This window comes from Bufo bufo, chromosome 9 (assembly GCF_905171765.1).
Source record: "Bufo bufo chromosome 9, aBufBuf1.1, whole genome shotgun sequence".
NCBI classification, from domain to species: Eukaryota; Metazoa; Chordata; class Amphibia; order Anura; family Bufonidae; genus Bufo; species Bufo bufo.
The window spans coordinates 183,510,126-183,522,676 of NC_053397.1; the positions used below are offsets into that span (position 1 = coordinate 183,510,126).

The window sequence follows — 12,551 nt, forward strand, 5'->3', positions numbered from 1 at the left end:
TGGCTGTGCTATTTCAAGGGGAGAAGGGAATACTAGACGGTGACACGGATGATACCGTCACAACTGGTGGCAAGCAGTGGGATTTTCCCTTCTTTTTCCCTGCACAGAGGATTCAAGGAAGGCACTAGTGTATGGTGCATGGAGGGCAATGCTGGCACTCGTGCAGCGACCCTGGCTTTGAAGGAGCTCAAGGGACAGAGCTAGCTACCGGACAGCGTTCCTATCCACAGCAACATGGAAGAGGAGTTTCACTGGAGGTTGCAGCAGTACTTGGCCCAACAGGATGGGCCTTTATCAGAGGAGGGCATACTGGACTACAGAGATGCCACTCGAAAGGGGCTGTGGTATGACGCCTTAGAGGAGGTACAGCGGCAGCGGAGAGAGAGCCTTCCCGGTGAGGAACAGAGGTTCCAAGTACTCGTGGCCCTGCGGTCACCCTTCCTAGGAGAGCAACCCTTGGCTGAGTGGGTGACAGAACTGTGGACCCTGATTTGGAGGGAGTTGTGGCTGGACAAAGCGTACCGGGCACTAAAGTGGTATGCCACCCAGCGCAACCCATGGATGACTAACCACTATCTGCCGGAGGGAGAGGATTATAATGGTCCGGGCTTACTGTGGGAAGCCTTTGATGAGGGCGATGACTTTGGATGCCCCACAGAATGTCGGTTCTGGGACATCCACGACATCAGAGAAACCGAGCTGGACCTTCACCGAGCGAACGACCTTGGGCCAGACCTGATGCATCTAGTCACCATGGAGTGGGAGCTGGAGCAGAGCTACCGTCAACTGTTCAACCTAGCTCAACCACCATCCCTCAGCCCAGAGGATTGCCTGGAAATTATACCCTCTTTTGTCCAACCAACCTCAGAGGTGAGCAACCTCATTGACTTGTCCTGGGAGGACCCACAGATGGCAGGTGGAGATGGGACCGAGGTCTCTCTACCAGCCCTACAGGGATGCTGGGCCGCCTGCCCAGATCTCCAGCGGCATTGCATATCACAGGGAGAGGAGACAACTGGTCTCTCTCCCCAGCGGCAACCTGAGTTCCAGGGGGAGGAGATGCTGGGTCCCTCTGCCCTACAGCAACCAGAGTCCTGGGGAGGAGAGGCAACCGGCCTCACCTTCCACCAGCAGCCGGAGATACCGGGAAAAGGGGAACACAAACCCCTCTACACGGGCGCAGATGAGACCGCGGGCTCTGTGCCAGTCCTACAGGGATGCTGGACGGTCGGTCCAGATCCCCAGCCATCTCCGCAGGGATACCAGGAGGAGGAGGTAAGCGAGCCCTCCCCTTCCCAGCTACTTCCCAACCGAGTTCTGGGGGCAGGGGATGAGCCTGCGATACCCACTGATCCCTCCAACCGAGTTCTGGGGGCAGGGGATGAGCCTGCGATACCCACTGATCCCTTCCCAGCAGAAGAGCTGGCATCCGGGCAGAGAGCCGCTAGCCTCTGCTCCACCGACCCTCTTGTTACAGGGCTGGCTTGCACCCCCCTCACCCCAGCAGAAGAGCTGGCATCAGGGCAGAGCGCCGCTAGCCTCTGCTCCACCGACCCCCTTGTTACAGGGCTGGCTTGCACCCCCCTCACCCCAGCAGAAGAGCTGGCATCAGGGCAGAGCGCCGCTAGCCTCTGCTCCACCGACCCCCTTGTTACAGGGCTGGCTTGCACCCCCCTCACCCCAGGAGAAGAGCTGGCATCCGGGCAGAGCGCCGCTAGCCTCTGCTCCACCGACCCCCTTGTTACAGGGCTGGCTTGCACCCCCCTCACCCCAGCAGAAGAGCTGGCATCAGGACAGAGCGCCGCTAGCCTCTGCTCCACCGACCCCCTTGTTACAGGACTTGCTTGCACCCCCCTCGCCCCAGCAGAAGTGCTGGCATCAGTACAGAACACCGCTGGCCGCTGTTCCCCAAGTAGCCCCAGCGGTTTGCCTAGCTGCACCAGGGAGACTGAGGATGCGGATCTGTTTCACCACAACCTGGGACCTACAGACCAGTACAGTCCCTGGTGGGTGAGCTACCCTGTTAACTATTTACCGTGGGTGGGCAACTCTGCTAATGTTTCTTTGTGGGTGGGCTTCCCGACTAATCTAGGTACTGACCGACAGGAGGTCAGATACCTGTTTAGTCTTAACCCCAAAAGGGAAGATATGTGACAAACTCCCCTCTTTTGAGGTTGCCACGAGTGCTTGGAGAGGACTACTTGCCAGCCTCTTACCATGTGATTATGGTCCCTTGTTGTATGCACCGGTTTTGTGCAGAAAAGCCATGAGTACAGCCAGGCCAAAGAGACTTGTTCTAACTTTTGAATTCCTGGTCTAATTCGTGCCATTTTGGGATGTGTTAAATGTCTATGTGTATTGTAAAGGGTGGGACATTGTATGTTTGAGTAAGTGATGTCTGTTCCATTGTCTCTCTGTGTGTATTGGCAAATGTCCTCTGTCCTGGAGACAACAGAGTTGTAATTCGATTGTCTCTCAGGACAGAGGGCAATGTGTATTCTCCTGCCTGTGTTGATTATGTTAACCATGGTGTACCATGATTATATCACAAGCAGAGGGGAGGAGTCTATGTGGGTTGTAACCTTTGTGTTATGGGTTAATGTATGTTTGTTGTGGGTGTCTCCCTTGCATGGGAGCAGGGGATAAAAGCAATTGTATTTTTTCAATGTGAGGCCTTCTAGTAAAGTATTTCTAGCATTCAGCTTGGGCTAATGTATAGACTTATTTGGCGATACCGGCGATACCAGCGATACTAGCAATAATAGCGATTTATTGCTCTGTGGATTATTTGGCTGTGCTATTTCAAGGGGAGAAGGGAATACTAGACGGTGACACGGATGATACCGTCACAGTGTCCACCTCCAGAGCGGAATGGTGACTGATCGGAGGCGAACTGATGCATTCTGAGCGAATCCTTTTCCATTCAGAATGCATTAGGGCAAATCTGATTGGTTTTGGACCGCGTGTGAGAGCCCTGAACGGATCACACAAACGGAAAGCCAAAACACGAGTGTGAAAGTAGCCTAAGATAACATAGAAGTGGCTTAGTGACAAGTCTATGAATGCTCTTGAGTGCTCCAGACAGAGTCCTGACATAGTCCTGGCTTGAACCCAAGTCGAGCATCTCTGGAGAGACATGAATATGGATGTCCATCGACAGTTCCCATCCAACCTAACAGAGCCTGAGAGGATCTGCAGAGAAGAATGGCAGAAAATCTGAAAATGCAAACCTTGTGGCATCACAACCAAGAAGACTGGAAGCTCTAATTGCTGCTAAAGATGATTCAAATAAATTCTGAGTAAAAGGGTCTGAATACTTCTTATGACAGTGCAAGATTTTATTTTTTTTCCTTTTCAATAAATTAGCAAAGATTTCTAACATTCTGCTTTCACTTTGTCATTATGGGTTGCTGAGTACAGAACCATTGGGGGAAACTTTTTTTTCTTCTTTTTTTAGCACAGGGACCAACATAACAAAATGCGGGAAAAGTGAAAGGGTCTGAAGACTTTCCGAATGCACTTTAGTACATGACAAGACATTTCTAACAAAGCTAGAACCAGCCTGTACCTCACATGGTCCAGAGAGCTCTCCATTCATTTATCCAAATGCTCTGCTACATTTATTTTAAGCTGGCAGCTCAGGGGGCATGCTTTTCTGCTGCAGCTCTCTCTCCATCTTACAGCTCAGGAACATGTCCTTTCTGCTGCATCTCTCTCCCTATCACAGCTCGGGGGTTGTGTCCTTTCTGCAGCAGTTTTCTACTTGTAATTATCCCAGCTTCTAACAGAAGATACAACTGGTGGCAGTTGAATGATTGAGCTGAGCATGCGCGTCCACCTCAGCGAGCAAACAGCAGGTGGCACATACTAAATTCATACCAAATTTTTGATTACACGCAATTACAAATGAATTCAGATCCAAGTTCTAGTTTGAAATACATAGAATACCTTGAAGATGAGGACCCACCACCACACAATTAAAGAGAAGAAGCTACACTTTTCTGATGCGAAGCATTTCTGTAGCCCGGCACACATGAAAGTTCTCATATTAAAAAGGTAATTTCAAATCTCAAAGAGCCAGAAGAATTTGGGAATAGAAATGTAGAACACTGCTTGACACTTTGAATACTGGACTGAATTTGTCCCCAGGATTTATGACACATTACAAGATCTAGAGTCCTCTATAGACATAGTCTGGGCACCAGGTCTCTGAGATAACATAAATTTAGAGACCATAAAACTTATCACACCCCTTATCTGTAAGATACTCAAGGACTCATTCTCAAGATCTTTGATATTCTGTTGTATTTCAAATGTGCATTCATTCCCCCATGTCTCTGTAGTTTTATATTGCTGTTTCTTCATACATTCTTGTAGGACGCCTGATGAAGGCACTGGTGATGTCTTGAAAGCTCGCTATTTAACATCATTACTTCAATTTTTTTTAGCCATTAAATAGTATCAAACCTGCAAAACTCTTATTTTGTTTCTCTTAGGGCTCATTCAGACGACCGTAGTGTTTTGCGGTCTGCAAATTGCGGATCTGCAAAACACGGATCCCGGCCCGTGTGCGTTCCGCATTTTGTGGACTGCACACGGCCGGCACTACGATAGAAAATGCCTATTTTCGTCTGCAATTGCGAACAAGCTCTATCTTTTTTGTGGGGCGGGAGAACGGAACTACGGATGCGGACAGCACACGGTGTGCTGTCCGCATATTTTGCGGCCCCATGGGGTCGGCACCCATCCGCAAAATTATTGACATTGCAAAATATCAAAAGTAGAAAACTGGTTTCATGCTCATGCTTTAATGAAAGGGTCTGCACCTGTTCCGCAATACGGTCGTCTGAATGAGCCCTTAAGGCCCCTTGCAGACGAGCGTTCCTCCCGCAGCGAGTCCGCATCGCAGCACCCAGCCTGAATTCCCAGCACTGACTGGATTCACATAGCATTATATTGATTTAGAAGGCTATGCAACCCTTACAGTTCTGGAATGTATTGGATAACACTGGCAGCATTATGCCAGTGTTATCCAATACATTCCAGAACTGTAAGGGTTACATAGCATCATAAATCAATATAATGCTATGTGATCCCTGGCAGCGCTGGAAGGTCAGGCCGGGAACTGCATTGGGGATTCGCTGCGGGAGGAACGCTCGTCTGCAAGGGGCCTAATGAGAGCACTAAACTAGTTTTCTACTTTTGACATTTTGCAAATGACATGGAGAAGAATAGGATGAACATAAGAGATGATAAAGGTCGCTACTGGGGGTGCAGGGGTTTTATGCCCTAATACATGTTGGGGTTCAAAGGTATTCTAACGCATACCTTAAAAGGTAAATGTAATGGAGTTTCACAATAATTGCACAATAATGTAATAAGAGCACACATAGCTGTATTGTTATAGAAATTAATTCTGCACTTCTAGTAAAATGCATAGCCCCTACACAGCGTTACGTCATTGCATATAATGTCATGTGATAGCTAGGTTAGGTTTGATTCCCCCCAAAAAATGACATTTAATGGGATGTCAAAACACATCACAACAGATTAAATACCAACCTTGAGGTTTTTCTAGATTTGACTTTCTGACTGGAGGAGCTTTTGCCCGTGGCTTCTTTCCAGTTTGCTGAATACATGGTACTGGGCTTGTGTGCTGAGTCTTTCCAAACTGACTTGATTCGATATGACACTTAACTTGGAAAGTGGTATAGCCACATCCTAAAAAAAAGACAAATAAAAGTAACACTTGAGCTGATTTATAGACCAAAACTATGTAAAATCCTGCCCAGTATAGAAACACACCAATGCTGCAGAATTAAGTAGTCACCGATAAGAGGGGTCGGAGACAGTTAGGGTAGCGCCATACCCTTTCCACTTAGGTAGAAATATATAAATTCCTGAGTCCAAGAAGGCAGCTAAAATTCTTAGGCTTTAATAAATAAATCCAATAAAATCCATCATGCCGTGCTGACGCATTTCAGACCTTAGATATGAAGTGTTTATGCTGCAGGATCCCTGCGGGGCAACTACAACCAAACCAAATAGCAAATAGTCTGAAATGATAAATAATTGTAGGTATTACAGTGGCTCCACCGGTTGAGCAGGTATGGAGATGGTGCTCTCTCTGCAGCTGACCCCAAGTTGTCAAAAAATTATGATTATTAGATAATGTGTCTGTTGGAGGGCACACAAATATCTGGTTCTACACAGACTCAAAAATTTATTTAAAAAAATGTATTCTACATACACATTATAAAACATATAAAAATATATAAAAATATATAAAAACAACAAGAAAGTCCTATAACCAAGGTGAACTGCTCATATGTGGTAACAGTAAGCAGCCGCTCAATAGTACGCGCACGTAAAACGGTATTCAATGTGAAAATAGGATTGACGTTCTTTGAATCACATCTAAATTCAGAGATAGGCTGTATAAACTTCCACGACCTATGCCACACACGTCCGTGCGATGTGCAAATGATTACCGTATAAATCAATGGTTATATTGCAATAGAACAAAATATCCAGTTGTAACCATTATCCACCTGTGTAACATTGGTCGCATTCAGCCGAATATATTTTATATGTTGCGTACTGAAGGGTAGTTACACCGTCTCTCCTTAATGTAACAACACTTGGTAATTTAGCTGTTTCACTGGGGTAAGCACAGGTAGATAGTTATGTGCTCGTATCAGTAACACATACACGTGCTGCGGCACACTGGTGGAACACACGTCCCTGCGATACGTACTGATTGTGTATCAGCAACTAACTCACCTAAAGAATTATTAGGAACACCTGTTCTATTTCTCATTATTGCAATTATCTAGTCAACCAATCACATGGCAGTTGCTTCAATGCATTTAGGGGGGTGCTCCTGGTCAAGACAGTCTCCTGAACTCCAAACTGAATGTCAGAATGGGAAAGAAAGGTGATTTAAGCAATTTTGAGCGTGGCATGGTTGTTGGTGCCAGACGGGCCGGTCTGAGTATTTCACAATCTGCTCAGTTACTGGGATTTTCACGCAAAACCATTTCTAGGGTTTACAAAGAATGGTGTGAAAAGGGAAAAACATCCAGTATGCGGCAGTCCTGTGGGCGAAAATGCCTTGTGGATGCTAGAGGTCAGAGGAGAATGGGCCGACTGATTCAAGCTGATAGAAGAGCAACGTTGACTGAAATAACCACTCGTTACAACCGAGGTATGCAGCAAAGCATTTGTGAAGCCACAACACGCACAACCTTGAGGCGGATGGGCTACAACAGCAGAAGACCCCACCGGGTACCACTCATCTCTACTACAAATAGGAAAAAGAGGCTACAATTTGCACGAGCTCACCAAAATTGGACTGTTGAAGACTGGAAAAATGTTGCCTGGTCTGATGAGTCTCGATTTCTGTTGAGACATTCAAATGGTAGAGTCCGAATTTGGCGTAAACAGAATGAGAACATGTATCCATCCTCTGATGGCTACTTCCAGCAGGATAATGCACCATGTCACAAAGCTCGAATCATTTCAAATTGGTTTCTTGAACATGACAATGAGTTCACTGTACTAAAATGGCCCCCACAGTCACCAGATCTCAACCCAATAGAGCATCTTTGGGATGTGGTGGAACGGGAGCTTCGTGCCCTGGATGTGCATCCCTCAAATCTCCATCAACTGCAAGATGCTATCCTATCAATATGGGCCAACATTTCTAAAGAATGCTATCAGCACCTTGTTGAATCAATGCCACGTAGAATTAAGGCAGTTCTGAAGGCAAAAGGGGGTCCAACACCGGTGAGTGTATATGTATTAAACCACATGTCCTCCTCAATGTATTAACAGCACTCCGTGATTCAACTACGACACCGAAGTAAACACATGTATACGGTTACATCCACACACTAGTGGTAGTGTACGTTACCAGTCCAACGAGTGTTTCGACTTCACGTCTAGAGTCTTGCTGCAAAGTTGAGTGATTGGCGTTGAGTCGTTCGCTGTTAGCACTATGTGGCGTCCCACATGTGTAATGATAAAGTGAGATAAAAGATAAACTCATGACACTTGCCACCCTCGCCGAGGTCGCTCGTAGTTGTCCAAACACCACGTCCCAACAGATGATGGACTGGAGGACTTCTCAGTAAAGGTGCTTTATTAACGTAAAGCTCAATGCGTTTCGGGGAACAGAGGTAAATCCCCTTCTTCAGGAGCATATAATGAGGAGTGGCAGCATTTGGAGTAGGAGAGGTAGGTGTTTTTTTTATGTTATGTTCTCTGTGGCATGGGGGCTGATATGAGGCAATGGGGGCTAATATGAGGCATATGGAGGCTGATTGTAAAAAAAATAAAATAAAATTATTGTCCTCCTCTAAGGCTCCATTCAGACATCCGTAGAATGGGACCGCATCCGTTCCGGGTGCGGACCCATTCATTCTCTATAGGGCCGGAAGAGATGCGAAGATCTTCCAGTCCGCAGCTCCGCAAGAAAATAGAGCATGTCCTATTCTTGTCCGCAGGTGCAGACAAGAATAGGCATTTCTATGGGGGTGCCGGCCGGGTGTATTGCGGATCCGCAATGCACTACGGACATCTGAATGGGGTCTATAACTGAGGGGCGTCTTATGGGCAAAAAATACGGTAGATTTTTTTTTTTGTGGGACAACTCTAAAAAAGTGTTTACGTATGTTCATCCATGGACATGCACAAGATTCATACCTAGAGCTCACATCCATGGACAAGTATATGTAATCATATACCTCCCATCCCTACAGCAACGGGCCCTTTGTAATGTTTTTCTCTTTTCCACGTTGGTGTTTTTCACCTATGATTTACCGTATGTCTTTGATGTCTAAAGAGGATGTCTTTGTGCCTGTTACAATTATCGACTGCTCTGCTTCCTGCGAGACAACGGTATGATGGTAACATGCTCACATTAGCGACACATTGCACCCTGGATATTGAAAAAGGAATAGAAAAGAAGGCGGCACATTGGAGGGTAAACCTTATTGTTTTTTGTAAGTTATAGGAAAAAGATTTCTGCACAGTGAATACGGTTACCTACAGGTGCATTCAGCAAACACCGAAACAAAGGCTATTGGCTGACAAATAACATAATGCTACACAATACAGACTAAAATAATAATAATAATAATAATAATAATAATACGCTTTTATTTAACCAATGCTTAGGTACAGGTTGGCAAAGGTCTCATTTTTAAACGGCTCCATACAGTAAATGGGTTGTCATTGTCAAGCAATACCGCATTACATTCCAGCCTGCGGCTCTCCAGTTTTCGTGAGGCTTCACCTTCCAGCATACCGTTAAAGGGATTGGGTCTGCTTTTTTCCCGAGAAATAGTGCCATGTCCATGAGCTGTGTACTGCAGTTCAAACCAAGTCATCTGAATTGGGATGAATTGCTATGCTAGGTCAAATCCTCATCAGTCAAACATTAAAGGGGTTGTGCAAGACTTGTGTGTGTGTGTGGGGGGGGGGGTAGTGGCACCCCCCCACCTGCTTGGTCATACCAGTAAAGGTAAGCTTACTTCTCTTCTTCCCACTCTCCCTCCTCCAGGCCTAGGATGCCCTTATGTCCTGACTAATGATCACATGATGCAAGGTATCCATTCTCCATGTTGGCCATTGATTGGCTGCGGTATTGTCAATTTGGATGTTGACATCAAAGGAGACCAGTGGAGCATCACAGGCCTGGAGGAGAAGGAGTAGGGAGCCGGTGCCAGGAAGCAGGTAAGTAGCCTTTCCTTTACAGGTACGGCCACGGTTGCGGGGTTTGTCCCCCCCGTCCCCCCCATCCTTTCTTGCACACCACTTCAAAGAGCCCTTTTACAAATGATTGGAAGAGAGAAACATTCATTTCTGCTCATTGCCCATTCATTTCTTCCATTTACATGCAGCAGAGATCACTGCTGTATGGGGATTAACAATCGTTACTACGATCATTTATTCCCATAGTTTCACTGTTTGTTGGGAGCACTGCCCCATTACAGAGGGCGATATATGGGCAGCCAAAGAGGATTTTTGTTGCCTCATGAAAAATGCAATCACCCAACAAACAAGAAAACTCTCCTTTGTGGGGTGATTGGCAGCACCTCTACATAAGCCAAGTTTTGAGAACGAGTGTACTACGTTGATTTGTCTAGGCATGGACTCCATCAGATCTCAGAAGATTTCCTGTAGTATCTGTCACCAGAACATTAGCAGCATAACATTTTAGTCCTTCGGGTCCGGGGTGGTACCGAGCTCATACCGAGCTCTGGGAATTTGGAGGCCAAGTCAACACCACAAAGTCTTTGTCATTTCCCTAAAACTATTCCTAACTAACACTTTTTGCAGTGCGGCCGGGACATTTTCCTGCTGAAAGGGAACACTGCTGTTAGGAAATATCATTGCTATAAAGGGGTGTAATTGGTCGGTACAACGTTTAGGTAGGTGGTACGTGTCAAAGTAACATCCACACAAATGTCAGGACCTAAAAAATATCAGCAGAATACTTCCCAGGGTATCACCCTGTCTATGCTGGCTTGCCTTCTTGACATATTGCATCCAGGCGTCATCTCAACTCCAGGAAAGCAATGCAAGCTCACATATGGCTACCCAAAACATGTAAAAGAAAATGTGATTCATCAGACCAGGCCACCTTCTTCCATTGCTTCATGTTCTAGTTTTAATTCTCACATGCCCATTGCAGGTGTTTTCGGTGGTCAACATGGACACTCTGAATGGACTGCAGCTACACAGTCCTATACCCAGCATTCTGCAATGTCCTGTGTGGTTGACAACTTTCTATCATAGCTAGCATTAACTTTTTAGCAATTTGTGCCGCGGTATCTCTTCTGTGAGATCAGACGAGATGGGCTGGCCTACATGCTTCAGTAAGCCTTGGGGCATCCATAACCCTGTTGCTGGTTCACTGATTGTCATTTCTTGGACCAGTTTTGGTAAGTACTAGCCACTGCATACTGGAAAACACCCTACAAGACCATTTTGGAGATGCTCTAACTCATCGCAGTGAAAGCTACTGGTAAACACAGAACACCAACTTGTCTGTAGGCATGGCTGATCTCGGTACCATGGGTTGTCCCATACTAGACGCAGCCTTAGATATGGATGAGGGGCTGTGCCTGTCTAAATGCCATAGTCTATTCACTGTGCTGTCCAGCAGGAGTTCTGGAGGTCAGACCCTCTCAAACAAATAAGCCACTAAGGCTTAAGTCTTGGAGAACCTATTTAAAGCTAAGGGTTACATCTAATCTGGCTCTCTGAACTAGAGGATGGACTGTAATGTATTAAAAACCATGGTCACCCACTTATCCAATGGCACACTGCATTCAACTAGCATTGACATCAAGTTCATCTAGCCACTAGAGGATGATTGTTGAGAAGACCTAGCAGATGGCCTGCAGGATAGGGTTGCCCAAACCAGACAGGGCTATTTCTGATTCTACAAAATACATGCTATTGAGGTCCTGTATTCATTGTGGAAAGAAAATCTCATGATTTTTAGGGACAATTTCAAGTATAATGGCCTTGGATGCACACAGTCAACATGAAATATCCCCTATTGTGCATACATCTAAAAGACATTCTTGAAAGCAATGGTATTATGCAGTTCCTCAAATATAGTATAACCTAAAACCAGAAACAGACAATGACATAACGCAGAGAGAAATAGTATTGTGCAAATGTTGAAGCTGCAATGTCCGCACTCATGTTGTCATCGACTCTGCACCACAGGCCCTTCATCCCACGACACGGGTTCAATAAAATATGCAGTTTATAGCCAGAGATGTTATGACCCTAAATAAGCAACTGGTTCAGAAGCTAGAAACTGATGAGACAATGCGAGAGGTATTTAGGTCAGAGGAAAATGAGCTGCCTTAAGGATGATACAGTGAACTTTTCATATAGAGCCTTTTGGCTCGGTCTGGACATTGCCGCTGTATCAGGAGACATTTCTCTTACTCTTCAGTCTCCAAAATGACAGGAATGTGCATAATAAGATGACTACAGGAAAAAAAACACAATGTTCGATCTCATATCTTATTCCTAGAAGAATGAAAGGTATTTAATATGGAGATTCCTGGCGGTTTGGTTTACAGGACTCGGCGGCACAACTGTTTAGCAATGCTAAAGTACAGAGATATCCAATATGATATAACATGACGTGACAGATAAAGCAACAACGATCTAACACTAAGAAAGTTATATTTTACAATCCAGGAAGGCAGATTTACTAATGAAAACGTGCACCTTTTTTTGGCACAATTTTCACCAAAAAACTGGAGTAGATGCTTTGAATCACATTTACTAACCATTTTACACACTTTTCTACGATTTTTCCACCTCGTACGGCAAGGGGGGGTGGACTCGCTAGAACGGGACACAATTTTTGGCACACAAACAAAATCTGGAGCAGGATTTATGACACCCAAACTTTACAAAGGCCCATGCGCCAGAATAGTATATTTGCCTAACATTAAGGGTCCATTCAGACGACCGTAAGTGTTTCGCAGTCTGCAAATTGCGGATGCACAAAACAC

General features: G+C 45.6%; 1 protein-coding gene across 1 annotated transcript in view; it reads right to left on the reverse strand.

Moving 5' to 3' along the window:
* The window catches only part of FGD3 (FYVE, RhoGEF and PH domain containing 3), a 274,220-nt gene that overhangs the window by 105,775 nt on the left and 155,894 nt on the right, over window positions 1-12,551 (reverse strand). Inside the window, exon 2 of the mRNA XM_040407699.1 lies at window positions 5,563-5,721. Within this exon, the coding sequence (XP_040263633.1) occupies window positions 5,563-5,721 (159 nt within the window). The remainder of the gene's footprint in view (window positions 1-5,562; window positions 5,722-12,551) is intronic.